The sequence below is a fragment of the Monodon monoceros genome, unplaced genomic scaffold, assembly GCF_005190385.1.
Source record: "Monodon monoceros isolate NGI ecotype Baffin Bay Population unplaced genomic scaffold, NGI_Narwhal_1 Super_Scaffold_7, whole genome shotgun sequence".
Taxonomy (NCBI): Eukaryota; Metazoa; Chordata; class Mammalia; order Artiodactyla; family Monodontidae; genus Monodon; species Monodon monoceros.
Genome location: NW_021703784.1, coordinates 59,535,279 through 59,557,621, shown reverse-complemented (window position 1 = coordinate 59,557,621; position 22,343 = coordinate 59,535,279). Strand labels below are relative to the sequence as shown.

The window sequence follows — 22,343 nt, the reverse complement described above, 5'->3', positions numbered from 1 at the left end:
TTTGAAGCCCTGGCTCCCTTAGCCACAGAGGCATCGCCCTTCCCTGGATTTCTTTCTCTGTCTCTCTCTCTGGCCAGTTAAGGCTGCCTTGGTCCAGCTGATGGTTCAGGCCCGAAATCTGCCCATCATCCGTGACTCCTCCCACTCCCTCATCCCCTGCCTCAAGCCATCATCAAGTCCTGCCTGTTCTACCTGCGAAACGTCCCGCAGAGCTATCCGCTTCTCCCCATTTTCATTGCTAACACTCATACAATTCACCGTCAATTCACCCTCACCTGGACTCCCCCAAGTGTGTTACAAGGGCTGTCCTAAGATAACCTTCCCATCTGTGTGATCCTTGTTTACAAAGGGGCAGCAATAGAGATCTTCACAAGACGTAAGCCATATTGCAGCACCCACTCTTAAGATACTTTCACGGCTTCCATTTGTCCCCGGCATAAAGTCAGAATCATCAGTATGGCCTACGAGCCCCTGCCCCATTTCATACCTTCTGCCTCAGCACTCTACACCTCACACACGTTGTGCCCTACCTGCCCCGACACCCTCAGCCCTTTCTTGACTGCGGACTCTAAGCCTCCCATTCAGTTCCCTCTTCTGAATGTTTCTGTATCCCCCTTCTCCGCCCACCATTGTCTAGCAAATACCTACATTAAGTAGATCCTGACTTGAATGTGGCTTCCTCAGAGAAGCACTCCCTGACTCCCTGACTGTGGTAAGCCCCTCCTATATCTATGCCTTCACAGCTCCCGGCACTTCTCCCTCACAGTCCTTATCACACTTCTAATTACTTGTCCAATTCCTGGACTGTTTCCTTTATTCTCTGAGGTGTCTCCAGTGCCTCCACATAATAGGTGCTCAATCTCTTGTTAAATAGAGAGGGAAGTAGGGCTAAAGGTATATATATATAGATATAGATATAGATATAGATATAGAGAGAGAGAAAGAGATTATATATATATTATAGAGAGAGAGAGAAGAGAGAAAGAGAGAGAGACGTCAGCATAGTTAAATGTTGGTAGAAGGCTCTGGCAGAGAGGACATTGTTGAGATTCGGGTGAGGTTGCCAAGCACATGATTATTGAGGTATTAATCCCGGATGAGAAGAGAAATGAGAAAGAATTGGCCACACGTTTAAGTCTACAGATGGAAGGAAGGGAGTCTGAAGGCATTTAGGTCTGAACAATAGGAAAAAACAATCTGCTGGGGGGTGGAGGGGGGACAGGAATCAGAGTGGGATGGGACCTGCCAGGTAAAGACTGGAGTGGGTCCTGAGGAGCTTCCTGGGCCCCAGACGGTGTGAGGCAGCACAAGGGCCCTGCGGGGGCACTGAGCATGCTTGAGTCCTGGTGTGGCCTAGACCCCAGCCTGGACGGTTGATTCCTCCCCCATCATGACCTTTTTGCTTCCGATTTTCTCCCAGGCCAGGAATCGTGAGCTGGAGCCAGGGTCCAAGTTGGATCTGATCCAAAGCCTGAGATCAAGCTGGGCCCGGAGCCTGGCCTGGAGCTGGAGCCCAAGCCACAGCTGGACTGCCCCTGCCATGCAGAAGGAGCGGGGCATTGCACCTTCTTGCCCAGGCATGCAGAGCCCCAGGCCCCTACCCCTGCTATCACTGCTGCTGCTCCTGGGCGCGGGGGTGCCGGGCGCCTGGGGCCAGGCTGGGAGCTTGGACCTGCAGATTGACGAGGAGCAGCCAGCGGGCACACTGATCGGGGACATCAGTGCAGGGCTTCCAGCGGGCACAGCAGCACCTCCCATGTACTTCATCTCCGCCCAGGAGGGCAGCGGTGTGGGCACAGACCTGGCCATTGACGAACACAGCGGGGTGGTCCGTACAGCCCGGGTCTTGGACCGCGAGCGGCGGGATCGCTACCGCTTCACTGCAGTCACTCCTGATGGCGCCACCGTGGAAGTTACCGTGCGAGTGGCTGACATCAATGACCACGCTCCAGCCTTCCCACAGGCTCGAGCTGTCCTGCAGATACCTGAGCATACCGCTCCCGGCACCCGCTACCCACTGGAGCCTGCTCGTGATGCAGACGCTGGCCGCCTAGGAACCCAGGGCTATGCGCTGTCTGGTGATGGGGCTGGAGAGACCTTCCGGCTGGAGACACGTCCCGGTCCAGATGGGGCCCCAGTGCCTGAGCTCGTAGTTACCGGGGAGCTGGACCGAGAGAACCGCTCACACTACATGCTGCAACTGGAGGCCTACGACGGTGGTTCACCACCCCGGAGGGCCCAGGCCCTACTGGACGTGACGTTGCTGGACATCAATGACCATGCCCCAGCTTTCAATCAGAGCCGCTACCACGCTGTGGTGTCCGAGAGCCTGGCCCCCGGCAGTCCTGTCTTGCAGGTGTATGCCTCCGATGCCGATGCCGGTGCCAATGGGGCTGTAACTTATGAGATCAACCGGAGGCAGAGCGAGGGTGACGGGCCCTTCTCCATCGACGCACACACGGGGCTGCTGAGGCTGGAGCGGCCACTGGACTTCGAGCAACGGCGGGTCCATGAACTGGTGGTACAGGCACGGGATGGAGGGGCTCACCCTGAGCTGGGCTCGGCCTTTGTGACCGTGCACGTGCGAGATGCCAATGACAATCAGCCCTCTATGACTGTCATCTTCCTGAGTGCGGATGGCTCCCCCCGAGTGTCTGAGGCTGCCCCCCCTGGCCAGCTTGTTGCTCGAATCTCTGTGTCAGACCCAGATGATGGTGACTTTGCCCATGTCAATGTGTCCCTGGAAGGTGGAGAGGGCCACTTTGCGCTCAGCACCCAGGACAGCGTCATCTACCTGGTGTGCGTGGCTCGGCAGCTGGATCGAGAGGAAAGGGATGCCTATAACTTGCGAGTTACTGCCACAGACTCAGGCTCACCCCCGCTGCGAGCCGAGGCTGCCTTTGTGCTGCATGTCACTGATGTCAACGACAACGCCCCTGCCTTTGACCGCCAGCTCTACCGGCCCGAGCCCCTGCCTGAGGTTGCGCTGCCTGGCAGCTTCGTGGTGCGAGTGATGGCCCGGGATCCTGACCAGGGCACCAACGGTCAGGTCACCTATAGCCTGGCCCCAGGTGCCCACACCCGCTGGTTCTCCATCGACCCCACTTCAGGCATCATCACCACAGCTGCTTCACTGGACTATGAGTTGGAACCACAGCCGCAGCTAATTGTGGTGGCCACGGATGGGGGCTTGCCCCCTCTCATCTCCTCTGCCACAGTGAGTGTGGCCTTGCAGGATGTGAATGATAATGAGCCGCAGTTCCAGAGGACTTTCTACAATGCCTCCTTGCCTGAGGGCACCCAGCCCGGAACCTGCTTCCTGCAGGTGGGTAAGCCGCCCCCCACCCCCCGCCCCGGCGCAGGATGATTCTGTGGGCAGGAGTGGATCAGAGGGTCACAGGGGACCTCAGAGCAGGAACCAAGCCTTGCAGGTGCCATCTGTGGATGGTGACATATGCCAGAGGGTTCGGTCCTGCGCGATGAGCTGCACGGTCTGTGCCGAGGGTGAGAATTAATGAGAAGATGAGAAAGCAGGGTACAAGAGCTGAGCCGGGTAATCTTGGCAGTTGAGAGAATTAAGATTGGATATAGAGAAAATGTGTCCTGTGGTGGCAGGAAATGAGAGAGGACTCTTTAAAGTTTCAAAGTTGTTCTGCAGGGCAGAGACGGAGATTCTGCACACCCATGTGGCTCCTGTTCCCCAAGGAGATGCCAGCATTTACAGAGCTCTCCAACCCTAGTCTAGTGCTGAGGTGTCCTGGAATACACCCCCATCCCTGCCCTTGGAACTGAGCCTTGATGGGACACTTGGGCTCAGGCACGAGGATGAGAGACAAGAAGTATCCAGTGAGATCCCAATGTCCAGAGCAGGAAGACCTCAGAGGAAAAGGCAGGAGCCCTGGACAGGCTGTGGGGGCCACAGACTTCCCGCAAGTCAGGCTTGGAGGAGATGGGTGGAGCATGAAACTGGAGAGGCAGGCTGAGGCCAAACTGCAGAAGTCCTTGGACACCAAGCCATGAAGGGTTAGGGCTTTACTTGGAAGGCAAAAGAGGTCACTGAACTTCTTTGAGGCAGAAAAGGCATAATCAAATTTGGTTTTTTGTTTTTTTTTTCTTTATGTTTTGGGGGCAGTTTTAGATTCATAGCAATATTGAGTGGAGGGTACAGATTTCTCATATACCCCATGCCCCCACTCACAGCCTCACGCATTATCAACATCCCATGCCAGGGTGGTACATTTGTTACAACAGATGAACCTACGTTGACACATCATTGTCACCCAAGTCCATAGTTTACATTAGGGTTCACTCTTGGTGTTGTACATTCTATGGGTTTGGACAAAAGTATAAAGTATATGTATAATTGACATATATAATGACATACACTATAGTATTATAGAGAGTGGTTTCACTGCCCTAAAAATCCTCTGTTCTCTACCTATTCATCCCTCCCTCCTCACTACAGATTGTTTGTTTGTTTTTTGGCCGTGCCACACAGCATATGGGATCTTAGTTCCCGACCAGGGATCAAACCCGTGCTCCCTGCATGGAAGTGCACAGTCTTAACTACTGGGACCACCAGGGAAGTCCCATTTTTGTATTTTTTTTTTTTTTTTTGGGAAGCTAACTTGCTTTAAGGGTGAAAGAGAGATTAGATCAATGGTAAGTGATACATTCAAAAATTAACTTACCCACTGTAAGCCTGGCACTCTGCTGGGCCCTGAGAACAAAGAAAGGAAACAGTCTTATTCCCAGGCCAGTCCCAGTCTAGGCAAGGAGACACACCAGTAACTAGTAATGCATCAGGCTGCATATGAGGTGCTATGGAAGCCTAGAGGCAGACCTTTGCAGAAGCAATGAGACTTTGCCAAGTGGATAACATGGGGTATGAGGACAGGGACTCCAAGGCCACAGAAAGAGCTACAGAACATCATGATGTGTTCATGGAACTGCATTGTTCAAGTTGGCCTCGACTGTGCTGATGAGAAAGAGTTATGGGGAGGTGAGACAAGCGAGTAGACAGGGACCAGCTGACAAGCTTTGACTTTATTTTAGAAATCACAGGGAGCCATTGAGAGGCTCTAGGCAAATCTGATATGTCTTCTGGAAAGATTGCTTTGGCTGCCCCATGGAATATGGATGCAGGAGAGGAGACTGGAGGCAGAGTGGTCTCTTAGGAGATTCGTGCTTGAAGTCTTTATGTCTCAGAAGTCCAGCAGATCCCTGAGCATTTTCTAGGAGCTGCCTGTTGGCCTAGACTTTCAAGCCAGTGCCTAGGCCTGGCTGACCTCCTGTCTGGCCAGACTCTGGGTACTTGCCTGCCTACTGCTGTCCAGCTCCCACCCACTCTCCCATGTGTTTACTCTCCCTCTTGGCCCAGGACCAATGGGCTGTGGCTTCCAAACGTCTTCCCTCCTCACTAGTGCCTGAAGCAAGAGGGCATCTCTCCAGGTGCTTTCCTGGAGTTTTTACTAGTAGTAATCGTAGGGAAGCAGGGGTAAAAATGACCGTTGGGTGTTCATAACTGTTACAAGAAGTCTTAATATTTGATTCATTCAGTATTCGTTTATCAAGTATCTGCCACGTGCCTGTCATTGTATTAGGGACACAGAACACAGTAATGACTGAGTAACCACTACCTAATTCATGGAGTTTATAGTCTAGAGGTGAGATTCATATGCAGAGAAACAGTTTTATTCCAATAATAAAAGCTTCTATATGGGGATATTCATGAGGTACAGATGGGCAGTTCGAACGTTTTCTCAAAAGAAAGGACCTTTGAGCTGAGACTTAAAAGATGAGCAGGAGCTGATGAGGGGACGAGATAAGGGAAGGGTTGAAGCAGAGGTGACACGCAGAGAGAAGTGGAAGAGCTTGACTTGTCTGACTCGTTCAAGGGCCTACAAGTGGCTCGGTATCTCTGGAATTTAAGGTGTGAGATGAAAGAGTGGGAGATGAGACTGCAGGAGGCCAGACAGTGAGGAGTCAAGCCAAGCCGAGGAGTTTGAGCATTTTTCTTTCGGGGACACTGAAGATATCTGAGTAGAGGAATAATATGATATTTGTCTTCTCAAAAGATGCTTTTATTAGTTAGTGTAGAGCGGTGGTTCACAACGGCTGGTGATTTTGCCCTCTGGAGGGGACATCTGGCAATGTTTAGAGACATTTTTGGTTGTCACAACTGGTGGGATCTATTGGTATCTAGTGGGTAGAGATGCTGTCAACATCCTATAATACACATGACAGCACCACAACAAAGAGTTATCTGATCCAAAATGTCAGTCATGCCAAGGTTGAGAAGTCCTGGTATGGAGGACAGATCGGAGGGTCAGACGCCTATGAGAAGGGAGCTACAGTAGTCCAGGGGAGAGACGACTCAGGCCCAAGTCAGGACAGTGATAATGGTGATGGAGAGCAACAGACAAGTAGGAGGGATAATGAGGATTTACTTAGTCCCTGCTTGATTGATATGCCAAGAGAGGAAAAGGGAAGAACACATTTCTGGCTCGAGCAACTGCGTGGATGGAGGAATCATTAGAGAGGGGTTGGGATTATCATGAGTTTAGTTTAGGACAGGTTGGATTTAAGGTGCCTGTGGGACGTCCAAGTGGAGATGTTGAGCAGGCATCTGGATGTACAAGTTTGGAGCACAGAGGAGTGGTCTGGGTCAAAGTACAGATGAGGGTCAAAGCCACAGCAGTGGAAGAGAAGGCCCTGAGCGTGTGCAGAATGAGAAGAGGCCAAGGAAAGATTCCAGAGAACAACAGTGTATAACAGACAGAGTAAGGAGAGGTGGAGGGAGGCTGGGAGTGGGGAAGCAGTGGGTGGAGAAGCAGGAGAGCACAGTGTCAAAGTGTCAAAGCAGGAGGGACACCTGGAAGGAGGTCAGCATGGGGCAGATGAAGTAAGTTTGTGGTCTGCTAGGAATTTTAGAGAGTTCACAGATGAGGGTCTTTATTTTCTCCTTGCACTAGTGCATGTGATGAGAGCTAGGGGTGGGGTGGGGTGGGGACAAGAGGAGAGAGATGAGGTTAGTTACAGCTTTCAGGCAGAGCTGGAAGTGGGAGCTGACCAAGGTTGGACTATGTAGCAAGGCTGAGAGCCTGCTGAAACTGGAGACTGCATTTGCACTAGGACCTCTGAGCAGGGGCTGCACAGGCCAGAAAATTCACTTCTGCCTTGGTCATTTCCAGTCAACGGCCCCTGCGCCTTTTGGGGTCACTTCCTGACAACTTCTCTTGACCACTATTTATTGCTTTCTTCCTGCAGCGGGTCAGAGGGCAGAGGTCTTTAACAGCTTCTGGAGACGGTGCGGCAGCTGTGCTGCAGCCCGCCAGACTGATCCAGGGGGAAGTTTGTCTCTTGGGATATCCAGGCCCACAGCCATAGTAAAGAGTTGGGGCAGGAGCTGTTTCCAGGGTTCAGCATGGCAAGGTCTTAGTGTCTCTCAGGAGGGTAAACAATGGCACAAATCACTTCTGTCAAAGGCCCGGGCAACGATCAGAAGTCCTTGGCTAGGCTTCTCTCTGAGCAACATTTTCTGGCCAAGAAAGGGGAACTCTCCAGCTTCCTTTTGCAGCATATCATGACCCTGAGGCCCATGTAGCCACAAAGAGTACTTTGTCACAAGCTACAGCAGTCTGCACCAGCTAACCCACTACTGAGGGCCTAATGTGCACCCAATTTATAGAACTTAGTTTGAAAGAAGCTTTTGTTGTAAGGCAGGGCAATCTGAATGTCTGTTTACTCAATGAACAAATATACATAGAGTACCTACTGTGTGCCTGGCCCTGTCCTAGGCTCAGAAGCTTTTGGAATGGTGTCTCCTGCTGATCTGGCTCTGAAATGTTCAGAGGCTCCTGACATTGGTGTCCAGTCATAAACTCTTCCTGAGCCAGTCTGGGAGATGCCTGAGAAGTCACCAGGAAAACCTTCCCCTATTTCTTAGTTTTGGGGAGCCCCTGGAACTTAACGACCTCGGTATTTTCCTATAGACCTGCAGTTCTCCCTTTCTCATTTCCAATGAGGTTGGCTTAAGAGATGAAGGGATGCTAAAGGTGCATGAGCCACATCCCATAAATTCATAGTGCAGATCCTCATCACTCCAGTTACCAGATCTGAGTACCAATCAGATCCCACTTTATAACCAAACTCAATAAAGAGCAGGCCTATAACGTCAGTCTCAATAACTCTGTCGGTCAGCCAGTTCTCTGACTGGAGTGATGATGAGACTTGGCGATGGTTATTAACTCCCTGTGACCCACCTGGAATTTGCTATCACAGCCCTTAGCGCTCTCCTTTTAAGTACAGTTGGTCCTCATCATTTGCAGATTCTGTATTTGTGAATTCGCCAACTCTCTAAAATCTATTTGTAACCCTTGAATCAATACTCGTGGAGCTTTCACAGTCATTCCCGGACATGTGCAGAAGGATGGAAAATTCAAGTCTCTCAACAAGCACATTCCCGGCTGAGGTCGAACAAGGCAAAGCTCTGCCTTCATGTTACAGCTCTTATATGGTAAACAAGGGTCCTTTTCGTGGTCTGTTTAATGCCACGTTTTTTGCATTTTTGTGCTTTTTGTTTGGTGATTTTGCTGTATAAAATTGCCCCCAACTGTAGTGCTGAAGTGATGTCTGTTTTCCTAAACACAAGAAGGCTGTGCTGTGCCTTATGGAGAAAATACATGTGTTAGATAAGTTTCATTTAGTTATGAGTTGTGCCATTGGCCATGAATTCAGTGTTAATGAACCAACAATATATATTAAATAAGGTGCCTTTAAACAGAAACACACATAAAACAAAGTTCTATATTGACCAGTTGACAAAAATGTTGTGATCAGAGTCTCACAGGAACCTAACGCAAGTGGTGAGGTCTGAGCTGGGTTTGGATTTTGGCCCGTGTCCTACTAGTCCCTTCTGTGTGTCCACCATCCCAAGACTCTGGGCACCAACTGGCCCAGGGCCTGCTCCTTCCAGTTGCCACTTAGTTATGGCTTTTCTGGACAAAAAGATGGGGCATTACTCACCCCAGCCTCTCCCCAGGTGACAGCCACAGATGCAGACAGTGGCCCATTTGGCCACCTCTCCTATTCCTTGGGTGCCGGACTTGGGGCCTCGGGGTCTCCCCCATTCCGCATCGATGCCCACAGTGGCGACGTGTGCACGACCCGGACCCTGGATCGCGATCAGGGGCCCTCAAGCTTCGACTTCACAGTGACAGCTGTGGATGGGGTGAGTGGACAGTCTGTGGGCAGACTGGGGTAGGGCATTCACCGGGGCCAATCAAGGGCCACCTGACTTAATGGCTGCATGTCTCACCAGGGAGGCCTCAAGTCTATGGTGTATGTGAAGGTGTTTGTGTCAGACGAGAATGACAACCCACCTCAGTTTTATCCACGGGAGTATGCTGCCAGTCTGAGCGCCCACAGTACACCAGGCACAGCTGTGCTGAGGGTGCGTGCCCATGACCCTGACCAGGGACCCCATGGGCGACTCTCCTACCACATCCTGGCTGGCAATAGCCCCCCACTGTTTGCCTTGGATGAGCACTCAGGTGAGGATCTTCACCTTCCCAGGGCTTGCCTCCCCATCTGCCTAAATGAAGTACTGCCTGCCCCCCACCCCCCAACCTTTCCAGCTCTATTCTGTTTCCTTATACATCTCCACTTCTCCCTCCTCCCAGGGCTGTTGACGGTAGCCTGGCCCTTGGCCAGACGGGCCAATTCCGTGGTGCAGCTGGAGATCGGGGCTCAGGATGGAGGTGGCCTGCAGGCAGAGCCCAGTGCCCGAGTCAACATCAGCATTGTGCCTGGAACTCCCATACCACCAGTATTTGAGCAACTACAGTATGTCTTTTCTGTGCCAGAGGATGTGGCACCAGGCACCAGTGTGGGTGTAGTCCAAGCACACAATCCATCAGGTATCACTTATCATTATATCCATTTGGTGCCATACCCAGACACCCCAACATAACCCTCGAGTATCACACCACTGATAGCCCCAATACAAAACACTCTGGTTCCAATCCCTGCCACCTCCGTGGGCATGGTACAGGCACTCTGCTTCATCCCCAGGTACATGAATATCACCCTGGTGCCACCCAGCTTCTCTGCCAACACCTGCCCCTCCCCCTAATACTTCGAAAGGCCCAGGTGTGGGCACTGCCTAGCCCTTTTGGGGATCAGAGTCTGGGCTCCAACTCAATAGGTGCCCCCCATCTCTTTTCTGACCCTTCTTTCCTCTTCCCTAGGTCGCCTGGGGCCTGTGACCCTCACCCTATCAGGTGGGGATCCCCGAGGACTCTTCTCCCTAGATGGGGCCACAGGGCTGTTACAAACGCTTCGAGCTCTGGACCGGGAGCTGCTGGGACCAGTGCTAGAGCTGGAGGTACGGGCAGGCAGTGGAGTGCCCCCGGCTTTCGCCGTAGCTCGGGTGCGTGTGCTGCTGGATGATGTGAATGACAACTCCCCTGCCTTCCTTGCACCTGAAGACACGGTGTTGCTGCCGCCAAGCACTGCCCCAGGGACTCCCATCTATACACTGCGGGCTCTGGACCCCGACTCAGGCGTTAACAGTCGAGTCACCTTTACCCTGCTTGCTGGGGGTGGTGGGGCCTTCACTGTGGACCCCACCACAGGCCACATACTGCTTATGGGACCTCTGGGGCCTCCAGGGGGGCCAGCCCATGAACTGGAGCTGGAAGCCCGGGATGGTGGCTCCCCACCCCGCACCAGCCACTTTCGACTGCGGGTGGTGGTACAGGACTTGGGGACCCGTGGGCTGGCTCCCCACTTCGACAGCCCCACCTACCGTGTGGACCTGCCCTCAGGCACCACCCCTGGAACTCAAGTCCTGCAAGTGCAGGCTCGAGCACCAGATGGGGGCCCTGTCACCTACCGCCTTGCAGCAGATGGGCCAAGTAGCCCCTTTGGCCTGGAGCCACAGACTGGGTGGCTATGGGTGCGAGCAGCACTGGACCGTGAGGCCCAGGAGTTATACACACTGAAAGTAATGGCAGTGTCTGGGTCCAAAGCTGAGTTGGGGCAGCAGACAGCCACAGCCACCGTGAGGGTCAGCATCCTCAACCAGAATGACCACAGTCCCCGCTTGTCTGAGGAGCCCACCTTCCTGGCTGTGGCTGAGAACCAGCCCCCAGGGACCAGTGTGGGCCGGGTCTTTGCCACTGACCGAGACTCAGGACCCAATGGACGTCTGACCTACAGCCTGCGACAGCTGTCAGAAGACAGCAAGGCCTTCCGCATCCACCCCCAGACTGGTGAGCACTGGGACCCAAAATCTGAGACCCCATAGCCTCATCCTCTGACTGGGTGAGCACCCAGACACGCTCCCCAGAGCCTGGCCATGAGGACCAGGACTGAGCTAGAGTTTTACCTGGGCATTCCCTTCCACACTCCCCAAACCCCAGCCTCTCATGGACCTCAGGCTCTGCATCCCTAGCTACCCCATACATGATCTCTGTCTGTCCTGCACTCCCAGGAGAGGTTACCACACTCCAAACTCTGGACCGTGAGCGGCAGAGCAGCTACCAGCTCCTGGTGCAGGTGCAGGATGGGGGGAGCCCACCCCGCAGTGTCACAGGCACCATACACATTGCAGTGCTCGACCTCAATGACAACAGCCCCACCTTCCTGCAGGCTTCAGGGGCTGCTGGTGGGGGCCTCCCCGTACAGGTATGTGAAGCTGCAGTACTCTGCCCTGAAGAAGTAAGAGGGTGTGTGGGTCTCTGCTTAGAACTGTAGGTGTAAGTAAGAGAGTCTGCGTCTTGGAACAGGTTTGAGAGCAAAAACGGGGCTCTGCCTGAACATAGGTGATGGGAACTCCATCCTGAGTTGTCTCAAGAACAGGAAGGAGACAACTGTAGATGAGTTGTGTTCCCACAGGTACCAGATGGTGTGCCTCCAGGAACACTGGTGACAACTCTGCAGGCCAGGGATCCGGATGAGGGGGAGAATGGAACAATCCTGTACATGCTAACTGGTACGGGGGCCGGAGAGAAGGGAGCTGGTGGGTGCTGGCAGGCCCTCATGACATGCCCAGCTCTGGAACCCAAGGCCTCGCCCTTCCTCTGCCTGTCCCCAGGTCCTGGCTCAGAGCTCTTCTCTCTGCACCCTCACTCAGGGGAGCTGCTCACTGCAGCACCCCTGACCCGAGCAGAGCGGCCTCACTATGTGCTGACGCTAAGTGCTCACGACCAAGGCAGCCCCCCTCGGAGCTCCAGCCTCCAGCTGCTGGTGCAGGTATGGCTGCCCTTCCTCCAATCTGTCCACGTCTCCTTGGTCACCAGTGTGGGCACCCTCTCCTCTAGTCAGGCCACTCTGACCGCCCTTCCTGCTACTCAGCAGGCCAGCCCAGATTCCCTTTTACATGGGTCCGCCTGATTCCGTACTCCCTCCTGGGTCCACAACAGGTGCTTCCCTCAGCTCGCTCGGCTGAGCCTCCGCCGGAACCCTCAGACCCAGACCCAGCCGCACCTGTGCCTGTCGTGCTGACCGTGACAGCAGCCGAGGGCCTCCAGCCCGGCTCTCTGTTGGGCTCGGTGGCGCCGCCAGAGTCGGCGGGAGTGGGCGCACTCACCTACACACTGGTGGGCGGCGCGGACCCGGAGGGCACTTTCGCGCTGGACGCGGCCTCCGGGCGCTTGTACCTGGCGCGGCCCCTGGACTTCGAGGCGGGCCCGGCGTGGCGCGCGCTCACAGTGCGCGCCGAGGGGCCGGGAGGCGCGGGCGCGCGGCTGCTGCGAGTGCAGGTGCGCGTGCAGGACGAGAACGAGCATGCGCCGGCCTTCGCGCGTGACCCGCTGGCTCTGGCGCTTCCGGAGAACCCAGAGCCGGGGGCGGCGCTGTACACTTTCCGCGCGTCGGACGCCGACGGCCCGGGCCCCAACAGCGACGTGCGCTACCGTCTGCTGCGCCAGGAGCCGCCCGTGCCCGCGCTTCGCCTGGACTCACGCACCGGGGCGCTCAGCGCCCCGAGAGGCCTGGACCGGGAGACCACTCCCGCTCTGCTGCTGCTCGTGGAAGCCACCGACCGGCCTGCCAATGCCAGCCGCCGCCGCGCAGCACGCGTTTCCGCGCGCGTCTTTGTCACGGATGAGAATGACAACGCTCCGGTCTTTGCGTCGCCCTCACGTGTGCGCCTCTCTGAGGATCAGCCGCCGGGGCCCGCAGCGCTGCACGTGGTAGCCCGGGACCCGGACCTGGGCGAGGCTGCACGCGTGTCCTATCGCCTGGCAGCTGGCGGGGACGGCTACTTCCGGCTACACCCCAGTACCGGTGAGTTGGGCCGGGGGTGGGGGTGGGGACGAGGAGGGTGCTGATGTGGGGCGAGTGTTGAGGTTACCTTCCAACCCGCCCTACCGCTCAACTAGGAGCGCTGTCCGTGGTGCGGTCCCTGGACCGTGAACAGCGAGCTGAGTTCGTGCTGACTGTGGTGGCCTCCGACCACGGCTCCCCGCCGCGCTCAGCCACGCAGCTCCTGACTGTCAGTGTCGCCGACGTCAACGACGAGGCACCCACTTTCCAACAGCAGGAGTACAGCGTCCTCTTGCGTGAGAACAGCCCGCCTGGCACATCTCTGCTCACTCTGCGGGCAACCGACCCAGACCTGGGTAAGGCCTGGGGGGATGGGTTGAAAGAGGGATGGACTGGGTCAAGAAAGGGTATATTCACCCTCTGATCTTCCCCCACGCTGCCCCTCCTCAGGGGCCAATGGGCAAGTGACTTATGGAGGCATCTCTGGCGAAAGCTTCTCCCTGGACCCAGACACTGGAGTTCTTACAACTCTTCGGGCCCTGGATCGGGAGGAGCAGGAGGAGATCAATCTAACAGGTGCGCGTTTGCAGGATCCCCAAAGCCTGAGGCGCTGTAAACAGCAGTGTTACATGGGCAGGACCCGCAAAATACATTTTATTAGCTTACAGCACAGTTTCTATTATATATATATTATTTTCTTTTCTTTTCTTTTATTTATTTATTTTTGCGGTACGCGGACCTCTCACTGTTGTGGCCTCTCCCGTTGCGGAGCACAGGCTCCGGACAGGCAGGCTCAGCAGCCGTGGCTCACGGGCCCAGCCGCTTCGCGGCATGTGGGATCTTCCCGGACCGGGGCACGAACCCGTGTCCCCTGCATCGGCAGGCGGACTCTCAACCACTGCGCCACCAGGGAAGCCCTCTATTATATTTTTAATCCTTTTGGGGAGTCAAGAGTTTGGCAGAGTGCAAGTTGAACTGACGTCTAGGCTGTCACCAGTGTGATCACACTAACTCTCAAATGCATAATGTCGCAGCTATGCCCTCTAGGGTTCCCTCAGGTTACACTGCAGCCGTTTAACAGAGGAGCAAGCGGATATTGAGCACCAAAGCGATTAAGTAACCTGCTTAGGCTAACACAACTTGGAAATGGCAGAGCTGGGACTTGAACTCAGATCTTTTGTTACCTCACTTAGTGCCTTTTCTGTCACACCACCACCTGTATGTATGTGTGCTTGTGGGGTGTGGAGAGAGGGACATATTCTGATTTTTGTGTGCACCTGGTGAACACTATGTGGTGTGGATTCCTCCATGGGATGGGAGCAGGCTGGATCTCACTGATTTTGCTTCCCGATAGTGTATGCCCGGGATGGGGGCTCGCCTCCGCTGTTGACCCATGTCACAGTGCGAGTGGCTGTGGAGGATGAGAATGACCACGCCCCAACCTTTGGGAGTGCCCATCTTTCCCTGGAGGTGCCTGAGGGCCAGGACCCACAGACCCTTACCACGCTGCGGGCCTCTGACCCGGATGTGGGAGCCAACGGGCAGCTGCAGTACCGCATCCTGGGTGAGAACCTTCCCGCACCCACTTGGCCAGGTGTACTCCTGTTGGCCTGTGTCAGACCCAGCGTGCCCGGGTCTCCTTTTCCTTCTCTTTATGTTTCTGTGTCTCCAAGCATCTATTTCTGTGCCCCTCCAGTTCTTGATCTCCTCTTTGTCTCTTTTTATCTTTTTGTTTCTTTTCTTTCTTTTTCTTTCTTGATTGTCTCTCCCTGTAGAGCAGTTGTTCTCAAACTTTTTCGTCTCAGGAACCCTTAACATTCTTAATTTTTGAGAACTGTAAAGAACTTTGGCTTATATGATATCAGCATTTATTGATATAATAAAATGTGAAATAATAATTTAATATATAAAATATATAGTAAACAAATTATATCAGTATTTACAATATTTGACATTAAAGATGAGAAAATTTTAAAATATCATTGCAAAACAAGCCAATGAAGTATACTACTTGCCGTATTTCTGCGTAGGCCCAAGGAAATGTTAGGGTTTCAACTAACAATTTGTGGGACAGTAATGAGGTTACAAAGATTACAGCATGTATAACCGAACACAAGCCAGCAAAAACGAGTGAATCTCTGAAAACAACACGTATTTATGCTCTAAACTTTCTACCTAGAATATTCTGGGAAACACAAGACTACACAAGCACACACATTCCATTAACCATCCAAGTCATGATGTCATCACATGTCATGTGGCATCCGGACCCCACTCTGCATTTGTGAGTTGATGAGAATGAAAAAGTCATACAATGTCTTAGTATTACTATGAAAATAGTTTTGATCTTATGTACTCCCCAAAAGGGTCTCAGGGGAATCCCTGGGGTCTGCAGACCACACTCTTAGAAAAGCTACTTTGCGGTATCTTTCTTTACCTTCTGTGTTTCTCTTTGTTTCTCTGCCTTTATCCCACTTTCCCTCTTTTCTCTCTCCCTCTCTCTTTCTCTTTCTTTGCCAGGTTGCCTGTAAATCACCCCCACTCCCATGGGCTGACACATGTATGTCTATGTGTGCATGCCCTTCTCTGCAGATGGGGACCCATCAGAAGCCTTTGTTCTGGACCTAGCTTCAGGGGAGTTTGGCACCATGAGGCCACTAGACCGGGAGGTGGAGCCAGCATTCCAGCTGCAGATAGAAGCCCGGGATGGAGGCCAGCCAGCTCTCAGTGCTACTCTGTTTGTGACAGTGACAGTGCTGGATGCTAATGACCATGCCCCCGCCTTCCCTGTGCCTGCCTACTCTGTGGAGGTGCCTGAGGATGCACCCGCAGGGACCCTGCTGCTGCAGCTACAGGCTCATGATCCTGATGCTGGGCCCAATGGCCGCGTGACCTACTACCTGGGTGCAGGTGCAGCAGGAGCCTTCCTGCTGGAGCCCAGCTCTGGGGAATTGCGCACAGCCGCAGCCCTGGACAGAGAGCAGTGTCCCAGTTATGCCTTTACCGTGAATGCAGTGGATGGTGCGGCTGCTGGACCCCTAAGCACCACGGTGCCTGTCACCATCATGGTGCGCGACGTCAATGACCACGCGCCCACCTTCCCCACCAGTCCCCTGAGGCTGCGCCTGCCCCGCCCAGGCCCTAGCCTCAGTACCCCAACCCTGGCTCTGGCCACTCTGCGAGCTGAAGACCGTGACGCTGGTGCCAATGCCTCTATCCTATACCGGCTGGCAGGCACACCACCTCCTGGCACCACTGTGGACTCTTACACTGGTGAAATCCGTGTGGCCCGCTCCCCTGTATCCCTGGGTCCCCAGGATCGTGTCCTCTTCATCGTGGCAACCGACCTTGGCCGTCCAGCTCGCTCTGCCACTGGTGTGGTCATTGTTGGGCTGCAGGGAGAGTCTGAGCGTGGACCCCGCTTTCCCCGGGCTAGTAGCGAAGCCATGCTCCGTGAGAATGCACCCCCAGGTGGGTGCCCAACCATGTCTCCCAGCTTTGTATCCCTGGATGGGTTGGGGTTACTAACTAAAAATAGTCCCCAGACTCCCTCAGTCTAGTGCTCACATTTCAACCAATATCATCCCCTCTGCAGGGACTCCCATTGTCTCCCCCAAGGCTATCCATACAGGGGGCTCAAGTGGACCCATCACATACAGCATTCTCAGTGGGAATGAGAAAGGGACCTTCTCCATCCAGCCTAGTACAGGTAAGGGGCGGGAGCAGGGGGCTCTGTGAGGGGACGGGCTCCTGGCGGGGGTCCTCTTTGGGCCCGAGGAGTCTCTGGTTGGGGAGATGCTGCCCTTGAGTAGCGGGCCTCAGACAGGAGGCTCTAGGGCAAGCAAGAGGTCTGTCAGTGATACATTCCACCTCCCTCCAGGAGCCGTCACGGTTCGCTCAGCAGAGGGGCTGGACTTTGAGGCAAACCCACGGCTGCGACTGGTGCTGCAGGCGGAGAGTGGAGGAGCCTTTGCCTTCTCCGTGCTGACCCTAACCCTGCAAGATGCCAATGACAATGCTCCCCGCTTCCTGCGGCCCCACTACGTGGCCTTCTTGCCTGAGTCCAGGCCCTTGGAGGGACCCCTGCTGCAGGTGTGGGGTGTGATGGGAAGATGGGGGGCAGGGCTGGGCGGACTTTGTCTGTGGCCAGCCCAGTGCCAGCAGCCTCCTACTTTCACCAGGTCGAAGCAGATGACCTGGATCAAGGCCCCAGTGGACAGATCTCCTACAGTCTGGCTGCATCCCAGCCAGCCCGGGGATTGTTCCATGTAGACTCAGCCACAGGCACTATCACTACCACAGCTATCCTGGACCGTGAGATCTGGGCCGAAACACGGTGAGGCTTGGGTCTGTAGACCCTGAGACTCCATCCCAGGTCCGTCCAGTTTTGAGCCCCGCATGGAATCCCCTTCAATCCCTAGGCCACGTCTTGAGTTCCCCACCCCCCAGCCTGTCCTGAGCCCTCCTATCCCTGCCCAAGGTTCTCCCTTATCCCCAGGCCCCACCCCGATTGTGCTCTGTGTTCAGGCTGGTGCTGATGGCCACAGACAGAGGAAGCCCAGCCCTGGTGGGCTCAGCTACCCTGACGGTGATGGTCATCGACACCAATGACAATCGCCCCACCATCCCCCAGCCCTGGGAGCTCCGAGTGTCGGAAGGTGAGGACTGGGTAAAGTGAGAGGTACAAAGGGCGGTAGGGAAGCACTTTTCCCCACTCTGGGGCTCCAGGGGCCTCTGGGACCATGCCAAACGCACTTGTCCCATGTATTGCAGATGCACTATTGGGCTCAGAGATTGCACAGGTAACAGGGAATGATGTGGACTCAGGACCAGTACTGTGGTATGTGCTGAGCCCTTCTGGGCCCCAGGATCCCTTCAGTGTAGGCCGCTATGGTGGCCGCCTCTCCCTCACGGGCCCCTTGGATTTCGAGCAGCGTGACCGCTACCACCTGCAGCTCCTGGCACATGACGGGCCTCACGAGGGCCGTGCCAACCTCACGGTGCTCGTGGAGGATGTCAATGACAATGCACCCGCCTTCTCACAGACCCTCTACCAGGTACTGACGCCCCCACCTTTGGGCCCAGGGTTGTTCACAACGGAGGGGAGTGACAAGGCTAGAAGTATCTGAGGTGGGCTGGATGTCAGAACTGACTTGGGGATGGATCTTTGGGGATATAAGACCAGCCTTATAAGTCCTGGGAACTGTGTGCAGGTTCTTCATCCGGTGCCCACAAATGGGGGAAGGTGCACAATCCAAATTCTAAGGGGTAGATGGGCTCCAGGCTGGGACGGATGGCAAGCAGAGCTCATGAGACCAAGCTCCAGAACATAGGCTGAGTGGGCAGCTGGGATGCTTGGCCTTAAACCCTTGTCCTCACACCTCAGGTGATGCTGCTTGAGCACACACCCCCAGGCAGTGCCATTCTCTCCGTCTCTGCCACTGACCGGGATTCAGGTGCCAATGGTCATGTCTCCTACCACCTGGCTTCCCCTGCTGAGGGCTTCAGTGTTGACCCCAACAACGGTGCGTCCTTCCTGGGATCTACCCCTTATCCTTGACTGTGCTGGGCCATGTTTTGACCTCATTCCTGGAATTTCTTGCCTGAACTCTTAACTCCTAGATCTCTGACCCAGGGAGGACATTTTCTGCCCTTTGTCTCTGTTTTAAGCACTGTCCTGACTGCATGCCTAGAAGCCATTCTCTGAATCCTGGAGGCCCCTCTGTAATCTCCTAGCACACAGGCCACTCCCTGGAGTCTGACTTCCGAGGCCATTTCCCAGTCCTCGAAGGGTCACTCTGCTCACCCACAGCCTCTGCTGATGGCATATTTCTCTTCATTCCCTTCTCATCTCAGGGACCTTGTTCACAACAGTGGGGACAATGGCCTTGGGCCATGAAGGGCCAGGAGTGGTAGACGTGGTGCTGGAAGCACGAGATCATGGGACGCCGGCTCGGGCCGCACGCACCACAGTGCACGTGCAGCTGCAGGACCAGAACGACCACACCCCAAGCTTCACATTGTCACACTACCGTGTGGCAGTAACTGAGGATCTGCCCCCTGGTTCCACCCTGCTCACCCTGGAGGCCACAGATGCCGACGGAAGCCGCACCCACGCCGCCGTGGACTACAGCATTGTCAGTGGCAACCGGGGCCGAGTCTTCCAGCTGGAACCCCGGCTGGCTGAGACTGGGGAGGGTGATGGACTAGGCCCCCGGGCCCTGGGCTGCCTGGTGTTGCTTGAGCCTCTAGACTTCGAAAGCCTAACCCAGTACAATCTAACTGTGGCTGCAGCTGACCGGGGGCAGCCACCTCGAAGCTCGGCTGTGCCGGTCACCGTCACTGTGCTGGATGTCAATGATAACCCACCTGTCTTCACCCGAGCATCCTACCGTGTGGCAGTACCCGAGGACACACCTATTGGAGCCGAGCTGCTGCACGTGGAGGCCTCCGACGCTGACCCAGGCCCGCATGGCCTTGTGCGTTTCACCCTCAGCTCAGGCGACCCTTTTGGGCTCTTTCAGCTGGATGAGAGCTCGGGTGACTTGCGACTGGCCCACCCCTTGGACTGTGAGACCCAGGCTCGACATCAGCTTGTCGTGCGGGCTGCCGACCCTGCCGGGGCACACTTTGCTCTGGCACCAGTGACCATCGAGGTCCAGGATGTGAATGACCACAGGCCAGCCTTCCCTCTGAGCTTGCTCAGCACCAGCCTGGCAGAGAACCAGCCTCCAGGCACTCTCGTGACTACTCTGCATGCGACTGATGGCGATGCTGGGGCTTTCGGAAGGCTCCGCTACAACCTGCTGGAGGCTGGGCCAGGGCCTGAGGGCCGTGAGGCATTTGCGCTGAACAGCTCAACAGGGGAGTTGCGGGCACGAGTGGTCTTTGACTATGAGCACACAGGAAGCTTCCAGTTGCTGGTGGGTGCTACCGATGCTGGGAATTTGTCAGCCTCAGTCACTGTGTCAGTGCTGGTGACTGGTGAGGATGAATATGACCCAGTATTCTTGGCTCCAGCTTTCCACTTCCAAGTGCCGGAAGGTGCCCGGCGTGGCCACAGCCTGGGTCACGTGCAGGCCACAGACGAGGATGGAGGTGCTGATGGCCTGGTGCTCTATTCCCTTGCCACCTCTTCCCCCTATTTTGGTATCAACCAGACTACAGGTGCCCTGTACCTGCGGGTGGACAGCCGGGCACCAGGCAGCGGAACAGGCACCTCTGGGGGTGGGGGCCGGACCCGACGTGAGGCACCACGGGAGCTGAGGCTGGAGGTGGTAGCACGGGGGCCTCTGCCTGGTTCCCGGAGTGCCACAGTGCCCGTAACTGTGGACATCACCCACACTGCGCTGGGCCTGGCACCTGACCTCAACCTGCTATTGGTGGGGGCTGTGGCGGCCTCCCTGGGAGTCGTGGTGGTGCTCGCATTGGCAGCCCTGGTCCTAGGGCTGGTGCGGGCCCGGAGCCGCAAGGCTGAGGCGGCACCTGGCCCGATGTCACAGGCAGCACCCCTGGCCAGTGGCTCTCTACAGAAGCTGGGCCGAGAGCCACCCAGCCCACCGCCTTCAGAGCACCTGTATCACCAGACTCTCCCCAGCTATGGTGGGCCAGGAGCTGGAGGACCCTACCCCCGCGGTGGCTCCCTGGACCCTTCACACTCAAGTGGCCGAGGCTCAGCGGAGGCCGCAGAGGATGACGAGATCCGCATGATCAACGAGTTCCCCCGTGTGGCCAGTGTGGCTTCCTCTCTGGCTGCCCGTGGCCCTGACTCCGGCATCCAGCAGGACGCAGATGGACTGAGTGACACATCCTGCGAGCCACCTGCCCCCGACACCTGGTATAAGGGCCGCAAGGCAGGGCTGCTGCTGCCGGGTGCAGGGGCCTCTCTGTACCGAGAGGAGGGCCCCCCAGCCGCTGCCACAGCCTTCTTGGGGGGCTGTGGCCTGAGCCCTGCACCCACTGGGGACTATGGCTTTCCAGCAGATGGCAAGCCATGTGTGGCAGGAGCACTGACGGCCATTGTGGCTGGGGAGGAGGAGCTCCGTGGCAGCTATAACTGGGACTACCTGCTGAGCTGGTGCCCTCAGTTCCAGCCGCTGGCCAGCGTCTTCACAGAGATCGCCCGGCTCAAGGATGAGGCTCGGCCGTGTCCCCCGGCTCCCCGTATTGACCCACCACCCCTCATCACTGCCGTGGCCCACCCAGGAGCCAAGTCTGTGCCCCCCAAGCCAGCCAGCACGGCTACAACCCGGGCCATCTTCCCACCAGCCTCTCACCGCTCCCCCATCAGCCATGAAGGTTCCCTGTCCTCAGCTGCCATGTCCCCCAGCTTCTCGCCCTCACTGTCTCCTCTGGCTGCTCGCTCACCTGTTGTCTCACCATTTGGGGTGGCCCAGGGCCCCTCAGCCTCAGCACTGAGTGCAGAGTCCGGCCTGGAGCCACCCGATGACACGGAGCTGCATATCTAGCTGTGGCCCAGGCTGGGCCCCGACCTGGGATGCGCACAGTGTCCCCAATGCAGGCCCCATCTGAGCCTGCCCTGGGCAGCCTCGGACCATGATTGGCCGCGGGGGAGGCCAGATCCCCACCCCAGAGTCCTCCAGTGGGGACAGGTCTCACGTCTCACCCCGGCCCTGTCAGAGCGCCAGCACCACGAGGCCCTGTTGGGCACTGACCTGTGGCCGGGTCCAGTGTGGAGAGAAAGATGATGAAGGAGGCAGCAGCCCTGGGTCCTCCTCAGTGAGGGCTTCTTGCCCTGTGCCAGCACCCTGAGATGGAGCTGAGACTTTATTTATTGGGGGGTAGGGGGAATGGGGGCAGTCCCTCTAACTTGTTTGGGCCCAGCTCCTTTGGGTTCCACTGACACCCCTGCCCCTGCCCAGAATCAAGTGCCAATTCTCACTCTGGAGCCTTAATAAACTGCAGTTTGTACCCAGTGTCCGGCTCTGTTCTGTGGGGGCCGTAGGGGTGGGGGGATGATGGGAAGCCACCTGGCACACTGTGGACACCTCAGGAGTCACAGAAGCTGGTGGGCACAGGGGCATCTAGGGTGGGAGCGAGTGGGGATGGCA

General features: G+C 55.9%; 1 protein-coding gene across 1 annotated transcript; it reads left to right on the top strand.

Annotated features, from left to right (window-relative positions):
- Positions 1–1,426: 1,426 nt before the first annotated feature.
- Positions 1,427–22,208, top strand: DCHS1 (dachsous cadherin-related 1). The gene is made up of 20 exons (XM_029209047.1): positions 1,427–3,325; positions 9,044–9,232; positions 9,323–9,554; positions 9,684–9,920; positions 10,251–11,276; positions 11,498–11,691; positions 11,902–11,998; positions 12,101–12,258; positions 12,429–13,293; positions 13,389–13,628; positions 13,723–13,848; positions 14,627–14,836; positions 15,865–16,743; positions 16,868–16,981; positions 17,153–17,364; positions 17,454–17,608; positions 17,800–17,930; positions 18,046–18,329; positions 18,659–18,797; positions 19,129–22,208. Exons 1-20 carry the CDS (start codon positions 1,541–1,543, stop codon positions 21,738–21,740), a joined length of 9,885 nt encoding a protein of 3,294 aa, XP_029064880.1. The 5' UTR covers positions 1,427–1,540; the 3' UTR covers positions 21,741–22,208.
- The last annotated feature ends 135 nt before the right edge of the window (positions 22,209–22,343 follow it).